The 25,384-nt window shown below is 43.2% G+C and overlaps 2 protein-coding genes across 2 annotated transcripts; both read right to left on the reverse strand.

Moving 5' to 3' along the window:
- Positions 1-18,639: 18,639 nt before the first annotated feature.
- LOC107382553 (uncharacterized) lies at positions 18,640-21,703 on the reverse strand. The gene is made up of 4 exons (XM_015954727.3): positions 21,437-21,703; positions 20,820-20,930; positions 20,645-20,746; positions 18,640-18,901 (listed from the first exon to the last, which is right to left on the reverse strand). The coding sequence occupies exons 1-4, from the start codon at positions 21,626-21,628 to the stop codon at positions 18,815-18,817; spliced, it is 492 nt and encodes a 163-aa protein (XP_015810213.3). The 5' UTR covers positions 21,629-21,703; the 3' UTR covers positions 18,640-18,814.
- Positions 21,704-23,233: 1,530 nt separating this feature from the next.
- On the reverse strand, positions 23,234-24,491 carry LOC107382555 (uncharacterized). Its single transcript, XM_015954728.3, has 4 exons — positions 24,083-24,491; positions 23,822-23,926; positions 23,635-23,736; positions 23,234-23,548 (listed from the first exon to the last, which is right to left on the reverse strand). Exons 1-4 carry the CDS (start codon positions 24,272-24,274, stop codon positions 23,459-23,461), a joined length of 489 nt encoding a protein of 162 aa, XP_015810214.3. The 5' UTR covers positions 24,275-24,491; the 3' UTR covers positions 23,234-23,458.
- Between the last annotated feature and the right edge of the window lie 893 nt (positions 24,492-25,384).

A 25,384-nucleotide genomic window follows, 5' to 3' on the forward strand; every position in this document is an offset into this window, starting at 1 on the left:
ATATGTGCTCTTGGCACCAGGATACCTTAGGCCGCAGCTCGATGATCGACTTTGTTGTTGTTTCATCTGACCTGCGGCCGCTTGTCTTGGACACTCGGGTGAAGTTAGGGGTGGAGCTGTCAACTGACCACTACCTGGTGGTGAGTTTGCTCAGATGGTGGGGGAGGATGCTGGTCAGACCAGGCAGGCCCAAACGTATCGCGAGGGTCAGCTGGGAACGTCTGGCAGAGTCTCCTGTCAGAAGGAGCTTCAATTCTCACCTCCGATGGAACTTCCAAAATGTTCCAGGGGAGGCGGGGGACATTGAGCCTGAATGGACCCTGTTCCGTGCCTCCATTGTTGAGGCGGCCGACCGGAGCTGTGGTCGCAGGATCGTCGATGCCTGTTGTGGTGGCCACCCCCGAACCCACTGGTGGACACCGGCGGTTAGGGATGCTGTCAAGCTGAAGAAAGAGTCCTATCAGGTCTTTTTGGCCTGTGGGACTCCAGAGGCAGCTGACAGGTACTGGCAGTCCAAGCAGAATGCGGCTCGGGTGGTCGCCAAGGCAAACAACCCGGGCATGGGAGGAGTTCGGAGAGACCATGGAGCAAGACTTCCGTACGGCTTCGAAGAGATTCTGGTCCACCATCCAGCACCTCAGGGGGGAAAGCAGTGCGCTACCAACACTATCTATAGTGGGGACGGTGTGCTGCTGACCTTTACTCAGGACGTTGTGAATCGGTGGGCAGAATACTTCGAAGACCTCCTCAATCCCACCGACACGTCTTCCAGTGAGGAAGCAGAATCTGGGGACTTTGAGTTGGCCTCTCAAATCTCTGGTGCTGAGGTCACTGAGGTGGTTAAAAAGCTCCTCTGTGGCAAGGCTCCAGGGGTGGATGAGATCCGCCTGGAGTTCCTTAAGGCTCTGGATGTTGTGGGGCTGTGTTGGCTGACAGGGCTCTGCAATATCGCGTGGACAACGGGGGCAGTCCCACTGGATTGGCAGACTGGGGTGGTGGTTCCCTTATTTCAAAACGGGGACCACAGGGTGTGTTCCAACTACAGGGGGATCACACTCCTGAGCCTTCCTGGTAAGGTCTGTTCAGGGGTTCTGGAGAGGAGGGTCCGTATGATTGTTGATCCTCAGATTCTGGAGGAGCAATGTGGTTTTTGTCCTGGCTGTGGAACACTGGACCAGCTCTATACCCTTAGGGGGATCCTGGAGGGTGCATGGGAATTTGCCCAACCAGTCTACTTGTGTTTCGTGGATTTGGAGAAGGTATTTGACCGCGTCCCTCGGGGGGCCCTGTGGGGGTACTCCAGGTGTGTGGGGTACCAGGCCCTCTGGTAAGGGCTGTTAGGTCCCTGTATGACCGGTGTCAGAGCTTGGTCCACATTGCCGGCAGTAAGTCGGGCTCGTTTCCAGTGAGAGTTGGACTCCGCCAAGGCTGCCCTTTGTCACCGATTCTGTTCATAACCTTTATGGACAGGATTTCTAGGCGCAGCCAAGGTGTGGAGGTCATCCGTTTGGGTGGCCTGAGGATCAGGTCTCTGCTTTTTGCAGATGAGGTGGTTCTGTTGTCTTCATCAGAACGTGATCTTCAGCTTTCGCTGGAGCGGTTCGACGCCAAGCGTAAAGCAGCTGGGATGAGAATCAGCTCCTCTAAATCTGAGACCATGGTCTTGATTCAGAAAAGGGTAGAATGCCTTCTCCGGGTCAGGGATGAGGTCCTGCCCCAAGTGGAGGAGGTTAAGTATCTCGGGGTCTTGATCATGAGTGAGGGAAAACTGGAGCGTGAGATCAATAGGCAGATTGGTGCTGCATCTGCAGTGATGCGGGCATTGTACCGGTCTGTCGTGGTGAAGATAGAACTGAGTCAGAAGGCGAAGCTCTTGATTTACCGGTCGATCTACGTTCCTACCCTCATCTATGGTCACGAGCTTTGGGTAGTGACCGAAAGAACGAGATCGCAGATACAAGTGGCCGAAATGAGTTTTCTCCGAAGAGTGGCTGGGCTCTCCCTTAGAGAGAGGGTGAGAAGCTCAGTCATCCGGGAGGGGCTCGGAGTTGACCCGCTGCTCCTCCACATCGAGAGGAGCCAGTTGAAGTGGCTCGGGCATCTGGTCAGGATGCCTCCTGGATGCCTCCCTGGTGAGGTTTTCCAGGTACGCCCAACCGGGATGAGACCTAAAGGTAGACCCAGGACACGGTGGAGGGACTATGTCTCTCACCTGGCCAGGGAACGCCCTGGGATTCCCCCGGAGGAGCTGGCCCAAGTGCCTGGGGAGAGGGAAGTCTGGGCCTCTCGCCTTAGGCTACTGCCCCCGCGACCTGACTCCGGATAAGCGGATGAAAATGGATGGATGGATGGAACCATTTCTAGGGTTTACAAAGAATGGTGTGAAAAGGGAAAATCATCCAGTATGCGGCAGTCCTGTGGGCGAAAATTCCTCGTTGATGCTAGAGGTCAGAGGAGAATGGACCGATTGATTCAAGCTGATAGAAGAGCAACTTTAACTGAAATAACCGCTCGTTACAACCGAGGAATGTAGCAAAGCATTTGTGATGCCACAACACGCACAACCTTGAGGTGGATGGGCTACAACAGCAGAAGACCCCACCGGGTACCACTCAGCTCCCATACAAATAGGAAAAAGAGGCTACAATTTGCACCAGCTCACCAAAATTGGACAGTTGAATACTGGAAAAATGTTGCCTGGTCTGATGAGTCTTGATTTCTGTTGAGACATTCAAATGGTAGAGTCAGAATGAGAACATGGATCCATCATGCCTTGTGCAGGCTGGTGGTGGTGGTGTAATGGTGTGGGGGATGTTTTCTTGGCACACTTTAGGCCCCTTAGTGCCAATTGGGCATGGTTTAAATGTCACGGGCTACCTGAGCATTGCTTTTTGGCAATGTGCATCCCTTCATGACCACCATGTACCCATCCTCTGATGGCTACTTCCAGCAGGAAAATGCACCATGTCATCAACTCCAATCATTTCGCATTGATTTCTTGAACATGACAGTGAGTTTACTGTACTACAACGGCCCCCACAGTCACCAAATCTCAGCCCGATAGAGCCTCTTTGGGATGTGGTGGAATGGGAGCTTCGTGCCCTGGATGTGCATCCCACAAATCTTCATCAACTGCAAGATGTTATCCTATCAGTATGGGCCAACATTTTTAAAGAATGCTTTCAGCACCTTGTTGAATCAACGCCACGTATAATTAAGGCAGTTATGAAGGCGAACAGGAGTCAAACACTGTGTTAGTATGGTGTTCCTAATAATACTTTAGGTGAGTGTACAGTCTGGCCATAACCCATAGACAGAGCTCAGTTGTGGGATAGAATCTATGGTTGTCTTTCAAACAGTCTCCTCGTGCAATTGGACAACTAACAATGTGATATACTCACCACTACAGATGTTAATCAGTGGGGCAATCCACCATACACCATCAAAGAAGACTCAAACCCATCCTTTTTCTAACAAAAGGGCATAGGTACCTCAAACTGCTTTTAGTCAAAGAAAACCCCAATTCTACACAGTCCAAAGTTGATGCCAAAGCCATTTCAAATGAGCCGTTGTCAAACCGATACAGCGCTGTGATTGGCCCACCAAACCGATAGAGCGCTGTGATTGGCCCACCAAACCAACAGAGCAGTAGGGTCAGGATTTTGTTATGATTATTCCTGCTTATAAATTATCACTCTGAGTTTTTCATGCAGGCTGGACATGAAAATAGTTTCCTACACCTATCTCCTTCTGATTTTAAAAGCCTGATAGATCTTCTTCACACAGTCACTTAACATTCATGGACACATTCATCTTGACTTGTGATGGGGAAGGCTGGTTTAGAGTCCAGGAATCAGCAGAAAATGACCGACTATTATAAGCTAACTGTTAGCATTTGCAACTTCACCACACAGCAACAGCTCTTCCAGGCATGTGTTATTGATGGAGATAAAGCATCCACGTTGCAAGTCAGTGGTAGAGTCGAATTGCTGTTATCCAATCCAGAATTCTCATTGGCCTAGTGGTAGAGTGTCCGCCCTGGGACTGAGAGATCGGGGTTTGAATCCCAGTTGAGCCACACCAAAGACTTTAACAATGAGACCCGATGCCTCCCTGCTTGACACTCAGCTTAAAGGTGTTGGATTGGCAGGCTAAACCACCAAATTACCGAGTGTGGCCACAGCTGCAGCTCACCGCTCCCCACGGGGGTGGGTCAAATGTGGAGATGAATTTCACCAGGGTGTGATGAATTAATGGGACTTTAACTTTAACTTATTCTGAGGCCACATGTCCAAATATCAAGACATAAGACTCCAAAACCTGCTGTCTGAAGCTCAGCTGTTATGCGGGTAACTGCTAGTTCCTGGAAACGGTGCAGTGGCATAATTTTTCCCTCAGACAACGACTTACATTCATGGACATTCATTCCTACTAAAGACCACTGCAAATGCATTGATTAAAGGAGTGAACTACACCTTTAAAACGTGTGTTTACTTGGTAAAGAGCCTTCCACTGTCCGTGTGTTGTGAAGTTATTCCAGGCTTGACAAGTAGTTTCTTTTTGTTTTCTGAAACAGATAGAAAGAGTTCATCCAATGTACTTGGGTGGGTGATAGTTTAAACATGGGAAAACACGCAAGTTTATTGTGTCTAAATCCAAACCAGTCCAGTTGCCTGAAACCTGTAGGAACCTGTTGCCAGCTGAAACTTAATATTTCACTACCCTCCAGACAAATTCAGGACAAATTATGTTATGCTGCAGAAGAATATTTGAATTTTAAACTTTATTGGTGCATGTTTTTGCACAAAAAGACATTAAGGGTCTTGCATTGACTCCTTTCTAAAGCCCCAATTAAACTGAGAACAAAGCTTTCACAAACAACTGTATGGACCTATAAAACTCTGCTTACACACGGCTGCACACAGTTTCTACTTAATAAAACACACCTGATCTAAAAATGTGCGCAGGCGTTTTTGGAACGCATCCCACTTCCTGCACACCCACCTTTTTGCTTTAAATGTTTTATTGCCTCACAGCTCCACAGGTCAAGTTTACAGTCATGACAACTCTAAAGAGGTCAAATTTATTTTGTAACTCATCTGTTTAAACGTAATGAAATGCTTGAAATTATGAATAGTTAGATTTCATTGACAGTTAGCGTGAACCGTCAAAGCTAGCGCTAGCAGCTTGCTTTAGTGAAGGAACTCCGCCTGAGCCTCTGTACTACATATCTCTGTGGGCGACGGTGGCACTGGAGTTAAGTGCTTGCCCCGTAATCAGAAGGTTGCAGGTTCGAGCCCCGCTCAGTCTGTCACTGTTGTTGTGTCCTTGAGCAAGACACTTAATCCACGTTGCCTGCTGATGGTTGTCCGAGGGACCGGTGGCGCCAGTGCTCGGCAGCCTCGCCTCTGTCAGTGCGCCCCAGGGCAGCTGTGGCTACATTGTAGCTCATCCCCACCAGTGTGTGAATGTGTGTGTGAATGGGTGAATGACTGATTGTGTTGTAAAGCGCCTTGAGGGGTTCCAGGACTCTAGAAGGTGCTATATCAAATACAGGCCATTTACTTTTAAAAGTGTTTGGCCATTTCGATTCTCTGAACTTTAGATGCATCCTCTGTGTGTGTGTTTGAATGTTATTTGTGCAATTATTGGACAAAGATGGCTAGCTGTGGTATTGATCGCACTAGACCTCCCAAGAAGTCTCGGCTCCATTTATTTTGGTAAGTGAAATTATTATTTTGTACTTTAATTTGCTGGTTGAATAGGGTAAAATGCTATGCATGTAACATCGGTAGGCCTGTGTACCAAGACTCCACCGTCTCACATGGCTGCCCGGTTCTGCTGCTCCATTGCAGTCAGAGCTCTGTGGGGCTGCCGCTGCAGAAGGGAGGGGCACTGAGTTTCTGTACCGCCGCTCAGTTGACGCATGCTTCACACGTTATTCTGGCTAAAAGCAGCTGCAAACCTCTGTTAGCTTCAATTAGCTCAATTAGCTTGTAGCTTGGAGGTGTGTGAGAGGTGGCAGCACTTTTACTGTCAAAGTACAAATACTTCATTGCCTTGTTTAAGTAGACACTCTGGGTATCTAATACTTAACCAGAGTATTTATGTATTACTTGACTTTTATCTTCTACTCCTTCTATTTTCACACAAACATTTGTACCTTTTACCCCTAAAATTTTAAAAAATAGTGTTACTCCTATTTTATTTCAGCTTGTCTTTGTTCAAATAAAAAATACCATTCATCCATTTTCGGCCGCTTATCCGGGGTCGGGTCGCGGGGGCAGTAGTCCAAGCAGGGAGACCCAGACTTCCCTCTCCCCAGCCACTTGGACCAGAATCTTCAAGGAAATCCCAAGGAGTTCCCTGACCAGCTGTGAGACATAGTCTCTCCAGCGTGTCCTGGGTCTTCCTTTAGACCTCCTCCCAGTTGGACGTGCCCAGAAAACCTCACCAGGGAGGCGTCCAGGAGGCTTCCTGACCAGAAGCCTGAACCACCTCGACTGGCTCCTCTTGATGTGGAGGAGCAGCAACTCTACTCCAAGCCCCTCCCGGATGACCGTGCTTCTCACCCTATCTCTAAGGGAGAGCCCAGACACCCTGCGGAGAAAACTCATTTCGGCCACTTGTATCTGCGATTTCGTTCTTTCTGTCACTACCCAAAGCTCATGACCATAGGTGAGGGTAGGAACGTAGATCGACCGGTAAATCGAGAGCTTCGCCTTCTGGCTCAGCTCTCTCTTCACCACGACAGATCGGTACAACGCCTGCATCACTGCAGATGCAGCACCAATAAGCCTGTTGATCTTATGCTACATCTTTCCCTCACTCGTTAACAAAACCCCGAGCTACTTAAACTCCTCCACTTGGGGCAGGACCTCGTCCCTGACCCGGAGAATGCATTCTAATACAAAGACAGAAAATCTGTTTTAAATCAGTTGCACCATTCAGAGGGAATTTGTGATTGTTTAATAACACCAACCATACCGTATAGGTTTGTTCTCAATCCATCGCACACTGCACTTGTCACAAACCACGTCACAGTCCAGCCAGGAAACGGATTAATTACTTTATTCATTTTTTTACATAACTAAAGTGTGCTGTATGTATAGAGCCATACAAGGGTACTAAGATTACTAAAAGCCTGCCAATTTTCTTCTCGCTTGTTGCCTTCACAACTGCTGGATTTACATTCCAATAAATATTATTAATTTCATACCTTTGAAGTGTAACCTTTTCACTTTATTACAGCTATTCATCCTTTCTCCTTTTCATGAAAAATGTGCCAATGCTCAGTTTTTTTATAACATAGCCAGGGCAAATGTCCTTAATTAGACACTTACACTCATGTCATAAATAACGTCAATATGACTTTTCGGGAACTCCTAGAATGACTGGATTTCATCCAAACAATTATCAGAGATCAAGCTAGTCACAGTTTGCATCATGGTGCCATTCCACCAATCAGCGCGGGGCTATGATGCGCCAAATTTTCTAGTCTTTGCAGAACTAGAAAATTGCTCGGTCTCCTCTTGTGTTTACGGTCAGATCTAAAAAAACTAACAATGCTGGATTTATGAAACTCCCACATCACAAGATTGACTTAGTGCTAAATAAAGATGCATGTTGTAAATGGTAAACTCTACGAAGTTGGTGAAATCATAGCATGAAAGTCAAAGCTGCCACATTTAATCGTACACTGTGAAAAAGTAAAAGAGAGTATATATTTTTAGGTAAAATCTGTTATTTTTTAGACATATTCTTCATAATCATGGTAACAGTAATAATTATAATATTGGATTTTTTTTTCAAATTTAAGCTAATATTTCTATGAAAAATGGATGAGTTATTTTTCCCAACCAATCTTGCCACAGGTGATGATGAAGAGGAGGAGGAAGATAACACTGAGGCAGAGCCTAAAATATAAAATATTCTAATAATCTATATTTCATCAGAAATGGTATTTATTGTTAAATAACTTTTCAAAAATATTCTACAGTAAAATGTTTTTATAAAAAGATATTACATTTTTTCTGTATTAGTCAACAATGATATAATATTAGCTAGATTATTCTAGCATCTTATAATACTTCTATATTATTAAAAGATTATGTTTATTAAACTTGTTCATGCTTTTTTATACATATATGTGTGTGTTAAATCCATAAATATATAAGTAAGTAAATTTTTAGCCTCTAGATAGTACTGTTGAATAAAAAACTACGCATTTCTGCTTTAAAGGATTTTTTTACTGACATTACTTTTACTTTTATACTTTAAGTTGTTTTGAAACAACAACTGTTTACTTTAACTCAAACAAAAACTTCTAATTGATACTTTCACTTCTACCAGTCCTTTTGAACCCTAGTATTTACACTTTTGCACAATAAATGTGCCGTTGCTGCAGTATCACTCCGCCTACACAGTTCTCCATTCAGGTGGCGTGACACAGCACACGTCTCTCTAACATGCACAGGTCCTTCTCAAAAAATTAGCATCTTGTGATAAAGTTCATTATTGTCTGTAATGTACTGATAAACATTAGACTTTCATATATATTAGATTCATTACACACAACTGAAGTAGTTCAAGCCTTTTATTGTTTCTAATATTGGTGATTTTGGCATACAGCTCATGAAAACCCAAAATTCCTATCTCAAAAAATTAGCATATTTCATCCGACCAATAAAAGAAAAGTGTTTCAATACAAAAAAAGTCAACCTTCAAATAAGTATGTTCAGTTATGCACTCAATACTTGGTCGGGAATCCTTTTGCAGAAATAACTGCTTCAATGCGGCGTGGCATGGAGGCAATCAGCCGATGGCACTGCTGAGGTGTTGTGGAGGCCCAGGATGCTTCGATAGCGGCCTTAAGCTCATCCAGAGTGTTGGGTCTTGCGTCTCTCAACTTTTTCTTCACAATATCCCACAGATTCTCTCTGGGGTTCAGGTCAGGAGAGTTGGCAGGCCAATTGAGCACAGTAATACCATGGTCAGTAAACCATTTACCAGTGGTTTTGGCACTGTGAGCAGGTGCCGGTCGTGCTGAAAAATGAAATCTTAATCTCCATAAAGCTTTTCAGCAGATGGAAGCATGAAGTGCTCCAAATTGTCCTAATAGCTAGCTGCATTGACCCTGCCCTTGATAAAACACAGTGGACTAACACCAGTAGCTGACTTGACCTGGCTTGACCTGGGGAATGCGGCACCTGTAGCCCATTTCCTGCACACGCCTGTACACGGTGGCTCTGGATGTTTCTAGTCCAGACTCAGTCCACTGCTTCCGCAGGTCCCCCAAGGTCTGGAATCAGTCCTTCTCCACAATCTTCCTCAGGGTCCGGTCGCCTTTTCTCGTTGTGCAGCATTTTCTACCACACTTTTTCCTTCCCACAGACTTCCCACTGAGGTGCCTTGATACAGCACTCTGGGAGCAGCCTATTCGTTCAGAAATTTCTTTCTATGTCTTACCCTCTTGCTTGAGGGTGTCAATGATGAGCTTCTGGACAGCAGTCAGGTCGGCAGTCTTACCCATGCTTGCGGTTTTGAGTAATGAACCAGGCTGGGAGATTTTAAAAGCCTCAGGAATCTTTTGCAGGTGTTTAGAGTGAATTGGTTGATTCAGATGATTAGGTTAATAGCTCGTTTAGAGAACCTTTTCATGATATGCTAATTTTTTGAGATAGGAATTTTGGGTTTTCATGAGCTGTATGCCAAAATCATCAATATTAGAAACAATAAAAGGCTTGAACTACTTCAGTTGTGTGTAATGAATCTAATATATATGAAAGTCTAATGCTTATCAGTACATTGCAGAAAATAATGAACTTTATCACAATATGCTATTTTTTTTTAGAAGGACCTGTACTTGGCAGGGTGACAATAACACTGTTTTCCCATGGTTCAATTATCACCGTGTTTATTCCAAACCAAATCACAAATTCCAGTTGCAGGATGCAGCTCCAAACATGCAGGAACCTGTCGCCAACTGAAACTTATTATTTTTCTACCCTCCAGACAAAATCAGAACAATATGTGTTTTGTATAATTCAGATTTCGACTTTATGGTGCCTTTTTGTTCTTATTTAAGTATCTTTCTCTGCCAATCACGATTCGACAGTCATTATTCATTGGCGCTTTCAAGTCACGGTTGAAGATGCATTTCTATGATTTAGCTTTTAGTTTGTGACTCTTTAATAGGATTTAAAAATGTTTTATTTTGTGCTTTGACTGCTGTTTTTATCTGCTTTTACTGGTGGTTTTATCTGCATTTTATTTGCCTTTATTTATGTTGTTGTTTGGGAGTCGCTCTGGTCAGCTCCCTGCTGTTCTGCCACATGGTACTGCATAATTTATCAGTCAGTTTTTATAATGAGACAAACACAGAATACAAAATTTACTTGATCATTCAAAATGACAACATTAGATTCAAAGTGCTTAACCCAAAAGGAAGCCGATTTTTATTTCTGATTTTAAATGAATATGCAAAGTGTTATAACTGCCACCTGGGGGAGGGGTCATGGCAAACAGGTTCTAGGTGAGGGATCAGAGAAAGAGCAGCATAAAGATCCCTGATGATGAGTAACATAAATGAAAACAGTGTTCCCCTATCCGGACGTGGGTCACCGGGATCCCCCTCTAGAGCCAGGTGGTGTTGAGGCCTGTTGGCAAGCGCCTGCTGGCCAGGCGTTTAGCCATGAAGCCGGGCCGGGCACAGCCTAAGAAACATAAATGTAAAAAGGAGCCATGGCTAAACATGATAACACAGGAGTTAAAAAGGAAATGTAGGAAGGCAGAGCGTAGGTGGAAGCAGGATGGGCTTCAGATCTCCTTTGAGCTGCTGAGAGATAGCTGGGTGGCCTACCAGAAAGCTGTGAAAGAGGCGAGAATTAAGGTCTTTGCTGACATTATTTCCTCCCAACTCACAGAATTCCCAGATTCTTTTTAACACTTTGGATTCTATCTTAAATGCAAATGAACTGCTGGCTATTGAGTACGCTACAGAATCCTGCAATAATTTCCTCAACTTCTTTGTTGACAAAGTGGGGAGGACGAAGGCTTCGATCACACCCTCCAATTACCACCCTCCTCTTCAGGGTCCTGTCCCAGGGCTCCTGGAGAGCTCTCATCCAACATCTCTCATAGAGTTGGAGAAGGTGAAAAGGTCAAAAGACTGAAACCATCTGGATCTGTAATGGACGCAATCCCCGCTAAACTGCTAGATGAAGTTTTTCCAGTTGTGGCTCCTTATGTTCTGGAAATTATAAACAGCAGCCTACTATCTGGTGAAGTTCCCAGCTCTTCCTAGCCTAAATTCGTTGAATGTCTTTAAACAAAAAAATAATAATAATAATAAAAATCCAAGATCAATTTTTGCAGTGTAAAGATTGGGTTTAGATTAGGTTTGACTTCAGAGGACGTTGTCTGGATGAGTACACACACACACGCATGCATGCACGTGCACACACACACAAACACACACACATGCACACACACACACACACACACACACACACACACACACACACACACACACACACACACAAACACACACCTGCCACTCATCACCTCATAATGACAGGATGATAATAAAAGGCTGGAGCTCTTTTAAAACAAATTCAAACAATATATTTGTTCAACCAGAAAACCCAAATGCAAATTAAACAGTATAATCTTTTATTTTTCATTAATCTATCATCAACCCTGTCTCATAACCTGTTCACATGTGTCGCAGAAACAGTCTCCTGACGTCTTTCGTACCCAGCAGCTCAAGACTAGTCTTTCATAGACAACTATTATAGATTTTCTTTTGCACATCGAATCTATCAGCACAATGTCTGAAGCCAAGAATTTATTTGGTGAACATAAAAAATCCACTCGGTGTGAAATTGCTGAACAGCCTTTAGAGCCACTGGTGTCTTACTCCAGAGTAGGCCAGTGCCAAGGTTCAAATCCCACTGACAAGACCTGTGAATCTGTAGGGAGAATGAATTTTCCACCAAATACAAAAAGTCCAGATCAGAATACCTAAGGTGTTCCTACCGAGCTCTACCAAGCGATGAAATCTGTTGAGGTGTTCGAGACAGAGGCCAAGAACCTGTCTGTCTATATTAAACAGCTATTAGTCCGAGAACAGAACAAACTCGTGGATCAACAAGCACTGGCAGAAGAGAGGAGATGCTTGAAGTTAGCAAAGCAAAGTTTGGAAACAGACAAAAAGCAAATTCAGAAATTGAAGAATGAAGTTGACAGAGACCAGCTCCTTGTGGCTAAAAACAAATTACAGCCAGTGGAAGAGCCGCACACGCTTGAAACTGCAAAGGAATTGTTTGAGGTGGATCTCCAGAACTTACAAGAACAAAGAGAAATCATGACTCCTGAAGAAGGAAACTGAAGAAATTCAACTAGGGTTGAAAAGGGCAAATGAAAAATACTCCTCCTTGAACCGTCACCTTATCGTGGTGGAGGAGTTTGAGTGCCCTAATGATCCTAGGAGCTATGTTGTCTGGGGCACTTAGTGCCCCTGGTAGGGTCTCCCATGACAAATTGGTCTTAGGTGAAGGGTGAGACAAAGAACGGTTCGAAGGATCTTTCATGGCGGTTAAAACGAAGAGTCGGAGTACCCGGCCCGGAGGGTTACCGGGGTCCCACCCTGGAGCCAGGCCTGGGGTTGGGGCCCGTGAGCGAGCGCCTGGTGGCCGGGCTTTCGCCCATGGGGCCCGGCCGGGCCCAGCCCGAACCGGATACATGGGCTCGTCCAACTGTGGACCCACCACCCGCAGGAGGAACATGAAGGGTCCGGTGCAATGCGAATCGCGTGGCAGACCAAGGCGGGAGCCTTGGCGGTCCGATCCCCGGACAAGAAAACTAGTTTTTGGGACATGGAACGTCACCTCGCTGGCGGGGAAGGAGCCAGAGCTTGTGGCAGAGGTTGAGCGGTACCGGCTAGATATAGTCGGACTCACCTCGACACATTGCATTGGCTCTGGAACCCGAGACCTGGAGAGGGGTTGGACACTCTACTTTGCTGGAGTTGCTCCGGGTGAGAGGCGGAGGGCTGGGGTTGGCTTTTTGTTAGCCTCGAGACTCTCTGCCTGTGTGTTGGGGTTTACCCCGGGGGACGAGAGGGTAGCTTCCTTGCGCCTTCGGGTCGGGGAACGGGTCCTGACTGTTGTTTGTGCTTATGGGCCAAATATCAGTTCAGAGTACCCACCCTTTTTGGAGTCCCTGGGACGACTGCTAGATAGTGCTCCATCAGGGGACTCCATTGTCCTGCTGGGGGACTTCAATGCTCACGTGGGCAATGACAGCTTGACCTGGAGGGGTGTGATTGGGAGGAACGGCCCACCTAATCTGAACTCGAGCGGTGTTTTGTTATTGGACTTCTGTGCAAGCCGCAGTTTGGCCATAACGAACACCATGTTCGAACATAAGGATGCCCACCGGTACACTTGGTACCAGGGCAGCCTAGGTCACAGGTCGATGATAGATTTTGTAGTCGTATCATCTGACCTGCGGCCGTATGTTTTGGACACCCGAGTGAAGAGAGGGGCGGAGCTGTCAACTGATCACCACCTGGTGGTGAGTTGGATCAGATGGCAATGGAACATGCCGCGTAGACCTGGCAGACCCAAACGCATAGTGAGGGTCTGCTGGGAACGCCTGGCAGAAGAACCTGTCAAGACGGTCTTCAACTCCCACCTCCGGCAGAGCTTTGACCACGTCCCGAGAGCAGTGGGGGACATTGAGTCCGAGTGGGCCTTGTTCCACTCTGCGATTGTCGAGGCGGCTGTTGCTAGCTGTGGTCGTAAGGTGGCCGCTGCCAGTCGTGGTGGCAACCCCCGTACCCGCTGGTGGACACCAGAGGTTCGGGGAGCCGTCAGGCTGAAGAAGGAGGCCTACAGGGCGTGGCTGGTCTGTGGGTCTCCGGAGGCAGCAGACAGGTACCGGATAGCCAAGCGGGTTGCAGCAGTGGCAGTTGCCGAGGCAAAATCTCGGGCGTGGGAGGAGTTTGGTGAGGCCATGGAGAAAGACTATCGATCGGCTCCAAAGAGGTTCTGGCAAACTGTCCGGCGCCTCAGGAGAGGAAGGCAGCAACTCGCTCACACTGTTTACAGTGGGGATGGGGAGCTGCTGACGTCAACTGAGGCTATAGTCGGACGGTGGAAGGAATACTTTGAGGAGCTCCTCAATCCCACCAATGCGCATTCCGAGGAGGAACCAGAGCTGGGAGACCTGGGGATGGACTGTCCGATCTCGGGGGCAGAAGTTGCTGAGGTAGTCAAACAACTACACAGCGGCGGAGCCCCGGGGGCGGATGAGGTTCGTCCTGGGTATCTCAAGGCTATGGATGTTGAAAGGGCTGTCATGGTTGACACGTCTCTACAACATTGCATGGTCATCGGGGGCAGTTCCTAGGGAGTGGCAGACCGGGGTGGTGGTCCCCATCTTTAAGAAGGGTGACCTGAGGGTGTGTTCCAACTATAGGGGGATCACACACCTCAGCCTCCCTGGAAAGGTCTACTCCAAGGTACTGGAGAGGAGGGTCCGATCGATAGTTGAATCTCAGATAGAGGAGGAGCAATGTGGTTTTCGTCCTGGCCGTGGAACTGTGGACCAGCTCTATACCCTTGCAAGGGTGATGGAGGGGGCATGGGAGTTTGCCCAACCAATCCACATGTGCTTTGTGGATTTGGAGAAGGCTTATGACCGTGTCCCCAGTGGCACCCTGTGGGGGACGCTCCAGGAGTATGGGGTGGGTGGCTTTCTGTTAAGGGCCATTCAGTCCCTTTACCAGAGGAGCGTGAGTTTGGTCCGCATAGCCGGTAGTAAGTCGGACCTGTTCCCGGTGAGGGTTGGACTCCGCCAGGGCTGCCCTTTGTCACCAGTTCTGTTCATTACTTTTATGGACAGAATTTCTAGACGCAGCCGTGGTGTGGAGTGTGTCGAGTTTGGTGGCAGGAGAATCTCGTCTCTGCTTTTTGCGGATGATGTGGTCCTCCTAGCTTCATCCAGCTCTGACCTTCAGCTCTTGCTGGGTAGGTTCGCGGCCGAATGTGAAGCGGTTGGGATGAGGATCAGCACCTCCAAATCTGAGACCATGGTTCTCGACCGGAAAAGGGTGGCTTGCCACCTCCGGGTCGGGGGAGAGGTCCTACCTCAAGTGGAGGAGTTTAAGTATCTCGGGGTCTTGTTCACGAGTGAGGGTAGGAGGGATCGGGAGATCGACAGGTGGATTGGTTCGGCGTCTGCAGTGATGCGGATGCTGAGCCGATCTGTCGTGGGGAAGAGGGAACTGAGCCAGAAAGCCAGGCTCTCGATTTACCGGTCGATCTACGTCCCAATCCTCACCTATGGTCATGAGCTTTGGGTAATGACCGAAAGAACGAGATTGCGGATACAAGCGGCCGAAATGAGTTTCCTCCGTAGGGTGGCCGGGCTCAGCCTTAGAGATAGGGTGAGGAGCTCGGACATTCGGGAGGGACTCGGAGTAGAACCGCTGCTCCTCCGGATCGAAAGGAGCCAGTTGAGGTGGTTTGGGCATCTGGTCAGGATGCCTCCTGGACGCCTCCCCGGGGAGGTGTTTCGGGCATGTCCTGCTGGCAGAAGGCCCCCGGGTCGACCCAGGACACGTTGGAGAAGTTACATCTCCAATCTGGTCCGGGAACGCCTTGGGGTCCTGCCGGAGGAGCTGGTGGACAAGGCCGGGGAGAGGACGGCCTGGAGCTCCCTAATTGGGATGCTGCCCCCGCGACCCGGACCCGGATAAGCGGAGGAAGACGAAGACGAAGACGAAGACGAATAAAAATTACAAGAAGTAAAAGTGGAGCTGATGAAGGAAAGAGACTCATCTGGAAGAACAGAAAGTTCAGGTACAACTCCTAAACGAACAAATGCTTCAGTTCGAAGACTCAAAGTTGAGATCTGAGCGAGAAATGAAAGAAACAAGTCGATCTGCAGGACGAGACAACAGCTGGACCTCATGTCCAAACAGCTGGAGGACGAGAAAAATCTGTTTGAAGACTTAAAGAAACATTCAGAGCAGGACTTGCTAAGGCACAAGAGCACTGTGGCAAATCAGACTGAATAGTTAAGAGAACTGACCGAACATCTGGAGGAGAAGTTTAAGGATAAGAACAAACATCTGGATGAACAAATGCTTCAGCTTGAAGTCTCAAAGAATAAATTTGAGCAAGAACTGAAAGAAAAGAAAAAAGTTTTGCAGGAAGAGAGACAACAGCTGGACCTGATGTCCAAACAGCTGGAGGACGAGAAAAATCTGTTTGAAGACTTAAAGAAACATTCAGAGCAGGACTTGCTAAGGGACAAGAGCTTTGTGGCTAGTCAGACTGAACAGTTAAAAGAACTGACCGAACATCTGGAAGAGAAGTTCAAGATTAAGAACAAACATCTGGACGAACAAATGCTTCAGTCTGAAGACTCAAAGTTCAGATCTGAGCAAGAACTGATTGAAAAACAAATCGTCCTGCAGAAGGAGAAAGCTAAACTAGACACTATGATGCAAGATCTGACGGAGCAGAAGAAACACTTTGAGTCAGAGTGCATTTTGGTGCAGGAAGAAAAAGCGAGGATCAACGATGAAAAGAATAAAACAGTGGAAGTCAAATTAAAAGTGAAAGAGGCGATCGAAAAACTGAAGGAGGAAAAGAAAAAACTCAAGAAAGCAAGAAAAGAATTTGAAAGCAGCAAATCAGAAGCGAAGTGAGCCCAAAGTTTTTAAGAGCTTCTAAAAATACGCTTTTATTAGACGGACGGATGGACGGACGGACGGACGGACGGACGGACGGACGGACGGACAGACAGACAGACAGACAGACAGACAGATAGATAGATAGATAGATAGATAGACAGACAGACAGACAGACAGACAGACAGACAGACAGACAGACAGACAGACAGACAGATAGATAGATAGATAGATAGATAGATAGATAGATAGATAGATAGATAGATAGATAGATATAGATAGATGGATGTACTTAATAATCCCAGGCTGGGAAATTGCAGTTAGTTAATAGATGTTTCATTAGGTTTTAGACCAAATAAATAATATTGTTTTCATTTTATATATTGGCTGTATTTGGTGCAGCTTTGATCATTTAAAAACATTTAAAAAAAGACAAAACAACAAATACAATTATAAAACACAAAAAAGTATTAAAAATACATAAAACTATTTAAAAAATTACAAAAAACCAAAACAAATATATATAGAAACCTTGAGTGGCATGAATTTAGGAATGGTTTAAACTTGGTAACAGAGAAAATCACAGGTTTAACATTAAAGACCAAGTTCACTGAGAAAGTGTTTTTCACTTGTTATTTTCAAATACCGGTATGATTGTTCACTCAGTTTTACAGACTAAACACACACACACACACACACACACACACACACACACACACACACACACAAACTTCAAATTCACATACATAGAAATACACACATACATATATGTACATGTACACACAAATTCAAACAGATACACATACATATTTACGCACATACACTTTCACACACATGCACATATAGCCCCATACACACACAAACGCACACACACATGTTTCACACACCTTAATATGAGTGATTTTAAAACTCTTTTTAACTTTATTTACTAAAGTGCATCTCAGGCCTTGCATAACAGGTTTGTTTGTTTTTTTGTCTGGAGGCTGCATAGATGTTTGTCAGCTGGACAGTCAAAGCGATGTTTATGTTCATTCATTTTGCTGATTCTTTCATCTAAAGTGACTTACAATTTTCTTCTTGGCCTGTGAGAGGAAGCCAGAGCATCTGGAAAAAACCACACATGCATGGGGAGATCACGCTAACTCCTCACAGAAAAGCTGCAGCTGAAATTCAAGTGTTTTTGACTTTCACATGTCCAACAACAGACAATAGAAGGCCATTTTTCAGATAAACATTTTCCTCTTCAATCCAGTCCATTTTTTTGGTAAAATTAAAAAAAATAATACATTTTTGTTTTTGCTTCTTCCTGCAGGATGATGGAAACTTTGTGATCTACGGCTGGAAGCCCATTGGGCCTCAGACACTTGTAACCTGGTCATGTACAACAAGTGTGGCACCTCCAGACCAACTCCCACCAACAGGGATCATAGATAAGTCGTCTTCAGTTGACCAACAACGGCCAACTCCTGGTGTTTAAGGAAGCCGAAGAGCTATGGAGCTCTGCCAAATCCAGAGGCATGAAGTGATGGAGGAAACATTTCAAGTTCTCTGCCTTTAAAATAACAATCAGACCCCAAATCTGCATTTGCTTTATGTTTTATCTCATACTTTGAATTTAAAGCATAAAAAAAATCTTAGATGTTAATATCATGAGTTTTTGGTCATTGGCTCCTTAATTTTAATTTGGGTAAATTACAGTAAAATATTGTACTTTTTAATTTCTAGAGTTTTTTTTTTGCTTTGTTTTTAACTTGGACTAGAATGCCTCTAAATAAGATCAAACAGGGCAAATAATACTCTGGCAAAGAAGATTAAAATAAAATATGTTCTGGTGCCAGCAACCTGGTGCACATGCATTCAAATTTTCATTTAAGTTGCATCAATAGCATCAAACAATGTGAGGACCAATAGGTCATTTCTATACAACTCAGTTATACAGGCGGTGACCTAGTTTATTGTTGCAGTTATATAATACGTCAAAAGCACAGATTTTATTTGAATACACTCAGTTGTGCTTGGAAAAAGTGACATTAATAGAAAAGAAAAGGCAGATAAAGTGAAGAATTAGCTGGACCTCTTGCTGCTTGATTAATATTAAGAACTGTCTTTTCAGCCCGTAGACAAGCCCAAAAGGGTTGCTCCTCCTGTGTTGTAGTTCACTTTTTTGCACTGTTGTGTCCGTTCAGTGATCATCTCCTGAAAAAAGAGAGAACATTAAGGTGTAAAGTCAGAAATCATCCAAACTAAGAATAATTATATGAGGCACTGATTGTAAATTAATACATTTACAATATTAGCTTCTCTAAACAATGAAAACAGATGTGAAACTATTGAAATACACCCTTTCCCCACCCCATGCACTTACCATTATTATATCAAAATGTTTAAACATAAATCTAAATCATAGTGTATTCAATTTCATATTTAATTTACGTAAACATCTATGAAGTTATATCTAAACATCTTGAACATCATAAAGTTACATCTAAATAATAAATGATAAAAATGTTTTGATGACGTTAACCAGATTCAATCTCACTGAAAGATTAAATGTGGATTTGCTTCACAAAGCTTTTATTTTGATAGCTTACTTCTATTTTAAACCAGTCAGAAGTTGATTAAGCACCACATTTAGTATTAGGTTTTAAAATTTGGATGCAGCTTCATTTATTTAGATTAGATTTAAAACATTTAGATGTAATTATATGTTTGGATTTTATTTCAAAATGTTAAATGTATATTTAAATATTTAGATTTTCATTCTGAAGGTTTAGTTAAAACTTTATATAATTAGTTTTAAATATTTTTATGTAGCTTTACATATTCACCTTTGATTTTAAAAATGTTTCTGTAATTTTATGTTTTTAGATTTTATTTAAGATATTTTAAATTATTTTTAAATGTTTAGATTAGATTAAGAACATTTTAATTTAACTTTAAATATTCTGTTTGATTGTAAAGATTTTAATTTGGCTTTATCTATCTAAATTTGATTCTAAATATTTAGATATAACTTTAGGAATTTAGTTTTGACTTTAAATATTTTCCTTGTAGCTTCAGATATTCAGATTTGATTCCTAAATATTTAGATCTAACTTCATGTACCTCAAATTCATTTTAAACTTTTAGCTGTATTTTTATGTTTTTAGATTTTATTTAAAATATTTAAATGTGCGTTTTTTAATATATATTTAGATTTGATCCTAAAAGTTTAGATAGAATCAAATCAAAGGGAGAGATGACTCAAGTGGCTGGGGAGAGGGAAGTTTGGGCCTCTCGACTTAGGCTGTTGTCCCCGCGACCCGACTCCAGATAAGCGGAAGAGAATGTACGGATGGAAGTTTAGATATAACATTAAGTATTACGTATGTTATAATTTTATATACAAAGATGTAGCTTTAAATTATCAGATTTGATTCTAAATATTTAGATGTGACTTCAAGTTTTTAAATCAATTTTAAACATTTATATGTGTTTAAAATATTTAGATTTGATTCTAAAAGTTTAGATAGAATCAATTCTAAATCTATAAAATTATAGTAAACTTATATCCATATATTTCTTCGTGTAATTAGATTTTAACCTTGATGTTTAGATGCACTTTAATATATTTTGTCAGAGGCTTAATATTTAGATACAACGTTATACATTTAGATTTGATGTTGATTATTTAAATATAACTTCATTTATTGAGAATGTATTCAAAATATTAGGAGTCACTTAATATTCCCCAGTTTTTATCTATTTTAGAAATGTTCTGAAGAACATAGTTTACAATACAGGAAGAAGGACATAAACAACACATTATTCTTTTTTACTCTAAAAACTTCAGGACAGAATAGAATATTTAATTCACTGTAAAATACCAAACTTAAATTTGTCCAAAATTCTGAATCTGTGTTTATTTGTACACATAAAGACAGAAAATGAGTAACGTACTTTTGTGAGTCTTGGTCTCTGGATGCAGTGAACATATGGCATGGGATTGTATTCAATCCCTTCTGGGGACATTTTGAAGCAAACTGCACAATCCATCAGAGGCTGTGGAAAAATCACACGTATGTTTCACTGAATATAAATACAGTCCTTTTTTCTCTTTTAGAAAATGTCTTACTCTGTCATTCCTGAAGGCACAACTCTGGGAGTTTGACGCTCCTGTTCCTTTAGCACACCAGGTGGGTTTCAGGTGGAAATGGTGGTAGAGGAATTTCTGACGAAATCCCGCCTTTGAGAGAGTAGGGAGAAGTTTGGGTGATTCATTTAGGGAATGCTAGTCCTAGATACTCCTCCTGCTGTGTAGTTAACTGTTTTCAATGAGCTGTTTTTGCTGATGATTTTATTAGTTGCTTCAACCTTTTGAGACCAGTTAATAGAAAATCACATTTTTTCCAAGTTCAGCATGAAATACTCTTGAGTTTGAAAAAGAATTTAAAAACAGCTTGCTTTTCTTTAATCTCAGCAAAATGTCCTTATCTGACTTTTGGGAAGAACAAATTGTTGACTTTTGAAGTTTCAAAGTACACTTGATCCAAAGCAGCTGGGAAAACAAAGATGACTCAGAAAGGCACAAAGACAAGGAAACTGAAACAAAACTTAAGAAGGATTTTTGTTATAATGTAAAACTTTTCAGCTCCTCTGCAGAAAATCTAATCCTACTGATGATGCCATAGGAACATTTTTCACAGATTGATTTAAAAAATAAAACATACTTTTGAAATACGGGACAATTACCTCATGCTGTGATTTGTTCACTGTTTTCCAGAAGCGAAAATGCAGTTTTACATTACTGCTCGATGTAAGTTGCTCAGAAACCAAATCCACTCCTGTCTTAAAGGAATCGGGCAGCCCGTTGTAAGAGTCCTGGGCTTTGGCAGCATGCAACACAACAGCAGCACAAGCCAGTAGCAGCAACCGAGCAGCCATCTTTCTCCAACTATAGGAAAATAACCCAGTCCAGGAGGTGAATACCCTCCTCTCTGTATCTTGGCTCAACACTCACTCCCAAAACAAGTCCTATTATGGGTGTAGAACCGAACAAACAACAGAAACCAAACCCACTGATCATCAGCAGGGATTGTTTACGTAAAACCAGAGGATACTAGGTGAAAGCTTTTCTTATGAAGCCGTTCTCCCAGGACGGATTTTAATGAGCAATTACTTGCCAAAGTCTTGGCTGTGCAATCCCAGTCCTGGAAATGTCAACATGCGGGGAAAAGCAGCCAAGTAGAAAGAGGAGTGACAGATGTGATTTGCAGCCAAATGAAGCCTCATTTTTTGGCCCTGTCAGGTTCCATTTACAAGAAATAGATCCCTTATGGGGAATTGGGAAAGTCTTTGCTAATCAGTGTTTGGAGAAGGTCTAAGTTGGTTTATTTACACATTTGTTTACGTAAAAGACAGAAAACCTTTTAACCATGTGTTCAAACCAGTTGACCACATTCTTAAGCTCCAATCTTTGTGAGAGCGAGGAAGCAGGGGCAGATTTTTTCCAATGAACATAATACTACGAAGGCGGCGGGAAATGGGGAAAAATATGGGAGTTTCCCAGCCAAAACAGAAGACTTGACGGCTGGTTCTAATGCGTAAATATGGATTGCTGCAAAGCATCACTGCTTCTTGTGAGATATGTGACTTTGCAAGTCTTCAGGTCACCGGTCCAGGGAGGCTCAAGTTGCAAACGCGGTATTCAGTCCACAAGTGCTGAGGGAGCTGAGAGAATTTTCAATTACCCCTTAAGCCTTTCAGGCTCTAAATAAGTTTTGATAAAAGGACAAACAACTAAGTCCTTCAGGGGTACTTCTGAGTTAAAAAATGCTCATTAAATACGTATGTGGAGCAACCAGGTAGGTAGGTTTTAATGTTGCAAATCTGCAACGCCTGCCTCCAGAGGGTTAAGGATCATTTTAGCACCTATTGGCTCACAAAAATTATTGTAAAAACATGACAAATGTACGTATTTGTACCTTTAAGCATAATTAGAAGGAGTTCATAATTTTAGAGGACTTTTTTGATTACTTCATTAAACCTAAATGTCAACAGCTGGAAGGAGTTCCTCTGGGATGATGTTTAGTTACCATTACTTATTTGCTGGTGTGTTCTGAGGATGAACTGAGGGTGAGTCCTTTCCCTTGGCTAACAAACCCAGTGGCTTCTTTACAGTCCTTCTTGACACCAAACCATCCATTAAAAGTCTTCTCACCATGCTACAGATGTGGCCACACCTGATTGCTGCCTTTTGTGAGCAGGAGCATTGATCCAGCAGCTGGAGCAATTTTAAAGGTTTTTGGAACCCCTGGGAACTGTTATGTTTTCTCCACAAATGTAAGCAAAAACTTAAGTTGTTTTTAGTATTTATGACCAGAAAACATTTTTTCAATGCAGTTTTGTTTTATATTATATGCAAAAATGACAATTTTTAGCAAAGCTTGTACTGGAGGGAAACTTACAGGAAACTTAAATAAATTAGGATATTTGTGGGTTTAAGCATTAATGTTGCAAACATCAGCAGTAAAATAAATGCACATCATACACTGCTGCTGATGCACTTTTAATAAGGAAAAGATGCTTAAAATACATTTTACAAATGAAACAAGCAAGTATGAAAACAAAAGCTCATAAAATTTTTATTATTTATATAAAATCATTAGCTTTATCATTGTTTTATTAAACTGTTCAAGATTATGTAGATTTCAAACATAACAGGACAAGCTGTTAATCGAGTAAAGAGAAGTTTGCAAATCTGTAAACGGACTATTATTCATTTCCGATTGATGATAGAAGCGTTATGGCCCCGCTGTTGCATCCCACAGCACTGCATTGCATTCTCCTGGAGTTCATCATCCCCTGCAAACCAGAAATGTGAAAACAGAAGGAAAAATATCCTATTGTCCTTTAAATAAATGTGTGGAATCACAATTTCTGGTACAAACCAGTGTCAGGGCCGGTTTCTGGATGCAGTGAACGTACGGCTTGGGCTCTGGTTCAATCTCTCCTCTGTATGTTTTGTAACAGACTGTGCAGTCGATTGGAGGCTGCAGGATAGCACATAAACAAACCAGCTCAGACATGTTGCAGCAGCCTCACATTCCACAGCTTAGTCAGTCAGATAAAACTCACTCTGTCGTCTCTGAACTGGCATCCTGCAGTCTCCACGGTTCCTTTCTGGCACCTGGTCGCTCTTAGTAGAAAGTGGTGGAGGATGTAGCTCACATCAAAACCAGGCTGAGTGGGAACAAAAGGACTTTTATTCACTTTAAACAACCAATCCGTGTAGATTTGTAGCTTGATTTTAAGATTTTTTTCTCATAATAACCCTGAAAAAGTCACAGTCACAAACACATGATAAATTCAAACATATGCCCACATGCAGGACTGTACCTCGGTCGCTGACTTTTCAACACTTTTGTAGAAGAGAAAGTGATGCTGAACACTAGAGAGGGAGTTGACCATCTTCAGGGCCAAATCCACCCCTTTCCTGTAGGTTTCGGGCAGATCGTCGTAATTTTTCTGAGCTCCAGAAGAATAAAGCAAAGCTCCAAGGCTGAAGAGCCACAGCAGCACAGCAGCCATCGTTGTGTTTGTCTCAAACTTTGCGAGAGAAGCAGAAATGATCCTCTTTCTGCCGAGTTCCCGTGCAGAAACGAAGACCCAACCCTTTTTTAACGGGAAAAAACTGATGCTTACAAGTTTGATCACGTCTCAGAACTAATCAAGAAATCTCAGGCTTATCACTTTCCCAACATGGAAATTCTTCACGTTCTGTTAAACACCCATAATGTCCCTGTCTGTTAGCCTCTCTTGATTTATTTAACCCTCCCACTGTCCTATTGGGTGGGAGGGCAGTGGGAGGGTTAAAGGGGACAAATTATGATTTTTATTCTTAAGTTATAATAGTGCTATGGTTGATACCAAATATGTTTATGGATTTTTTTGACAATAAATCCATCTAACATGAAGCGATTTCAATATTTTCATTTTTGACATTTTCAGCACCTTCCAGAATGAGTCGTTTCAGGGATCTGTCACTTTAAAAAAATTAGCTGGAGCTGGCCACGCCCACCCATTCCCCGCTCAAGCTGCTATAGACTCTCTGCATCTCGTGGGTCCACCATATTGGAGTGCAGAAGCACAGTAAACGAGTGAAGAGTTATGAATAAAGGGAAAAGTAGCACCTGATTATTTTATTTTTTTGTTTGTCTTTGCTTTTGCAATGTTTAGCGTGATTTAAATTAGTTCAAGCCCAGTTCAGTTATCGGAAGATGTAGCACACCTGGGCAACAGTGAATTATGGGAGTATTGAACAAAGAGGAAAAGTGCTGATGTAAGGTTTTTTTTGCCAGTTTGGTCTGTTTTTTTCTACTTGAAGCCCAGTTCACTTGTGGGAAAATTTAGCACACCTAGGTGGGGCTAATAAAAATGTTAGCTAGCTGACGAACGATAGCTTACTCACTGCTGCTGTGCTGTGGTGCTGCACCATCAGATCAGAGGTAGAGAAGAGCGCTGCCTCCGTTCTCGGCACAGCACCACACACACACTGAAACAAGATGGTGGCGCACGCCCACTGCTGTCTCTTTATATCGCCAACATATTTCATTCCACATATGCTGCACATGCTGGCGTTTTGCAGTCTGTGTAACATATTTAATGACTGTGTGACATATTTAGTCTTGCATTATAATG

The sequence above is a fragment of the Nothobranchius furzeri genome, chromosome 7 (genome assembly GCF_043380555.1).
Source record: "Nothobranchius furzeri strain GRZ-AD chromosome 7, NfurGRZ-RIMD1, whole genome shotgun sequence".
Classification (NCBI taxonomy): Eukaryota; Metazoa; Chordata; class Actinopteri; order Cyprinodontiformes; family Nothobranchiidae; genus Nothobranchius; species Nothobranchius furzeri.

What these genes read in the sequence shown, in the direction of transcription:
- LOC107382553 (XM_015954727.3), bottom strand. Translation starts at nt 21,628, where the DNA reads ATGGCTGCTCGGTTGCTGCTACTGGCTTGTGCTGCTGTTGTGTTGCAT. An exon ending in TGAACAAATCACAGCATGAG is followed by an intron (nt 20,931 to 21,436) that starts GTAATTGTCCCG and finishes ACTCTCTCAAAG; the next exon opens with GCGGGATTTCGTCAGAAATT. An exon ending in AGAGACCAAGACTCACAAAA is followed by an intron (nt 18,902 to 20,644) that starts GTACGTTACTCA and finishes CTCTTTTTTCAG; the next exon opens with GAGATGATCACTGAACGGAC.
- LOC107382555 (XM_015954728.3), bottom strand. Translation starts at nt 24,274, where the DNA reads ATGGCTGCTGTGCTGCTGTGGCTCTTCAGCCTTGGAGCTTTGCTTTAT. An exon ending in TTGAAAAGTCAGCGACCGAG is followed by an intron (nt 23,927 to 24,082) that starts GTACAGTCCTGC and finishes GTTCCCACTCAG; the next exon opens with CCTGGTTTTGATGTGAGCTA. An exon ending in AGAAACCGGCCCTGACACTG is followed by an intron (nt 23,549 to 23,634) that starts GTTTGTACCAGA and finishes TCTGGTTTGCAG; the next exon opens with GGGATGATGAACTCCAGGAG.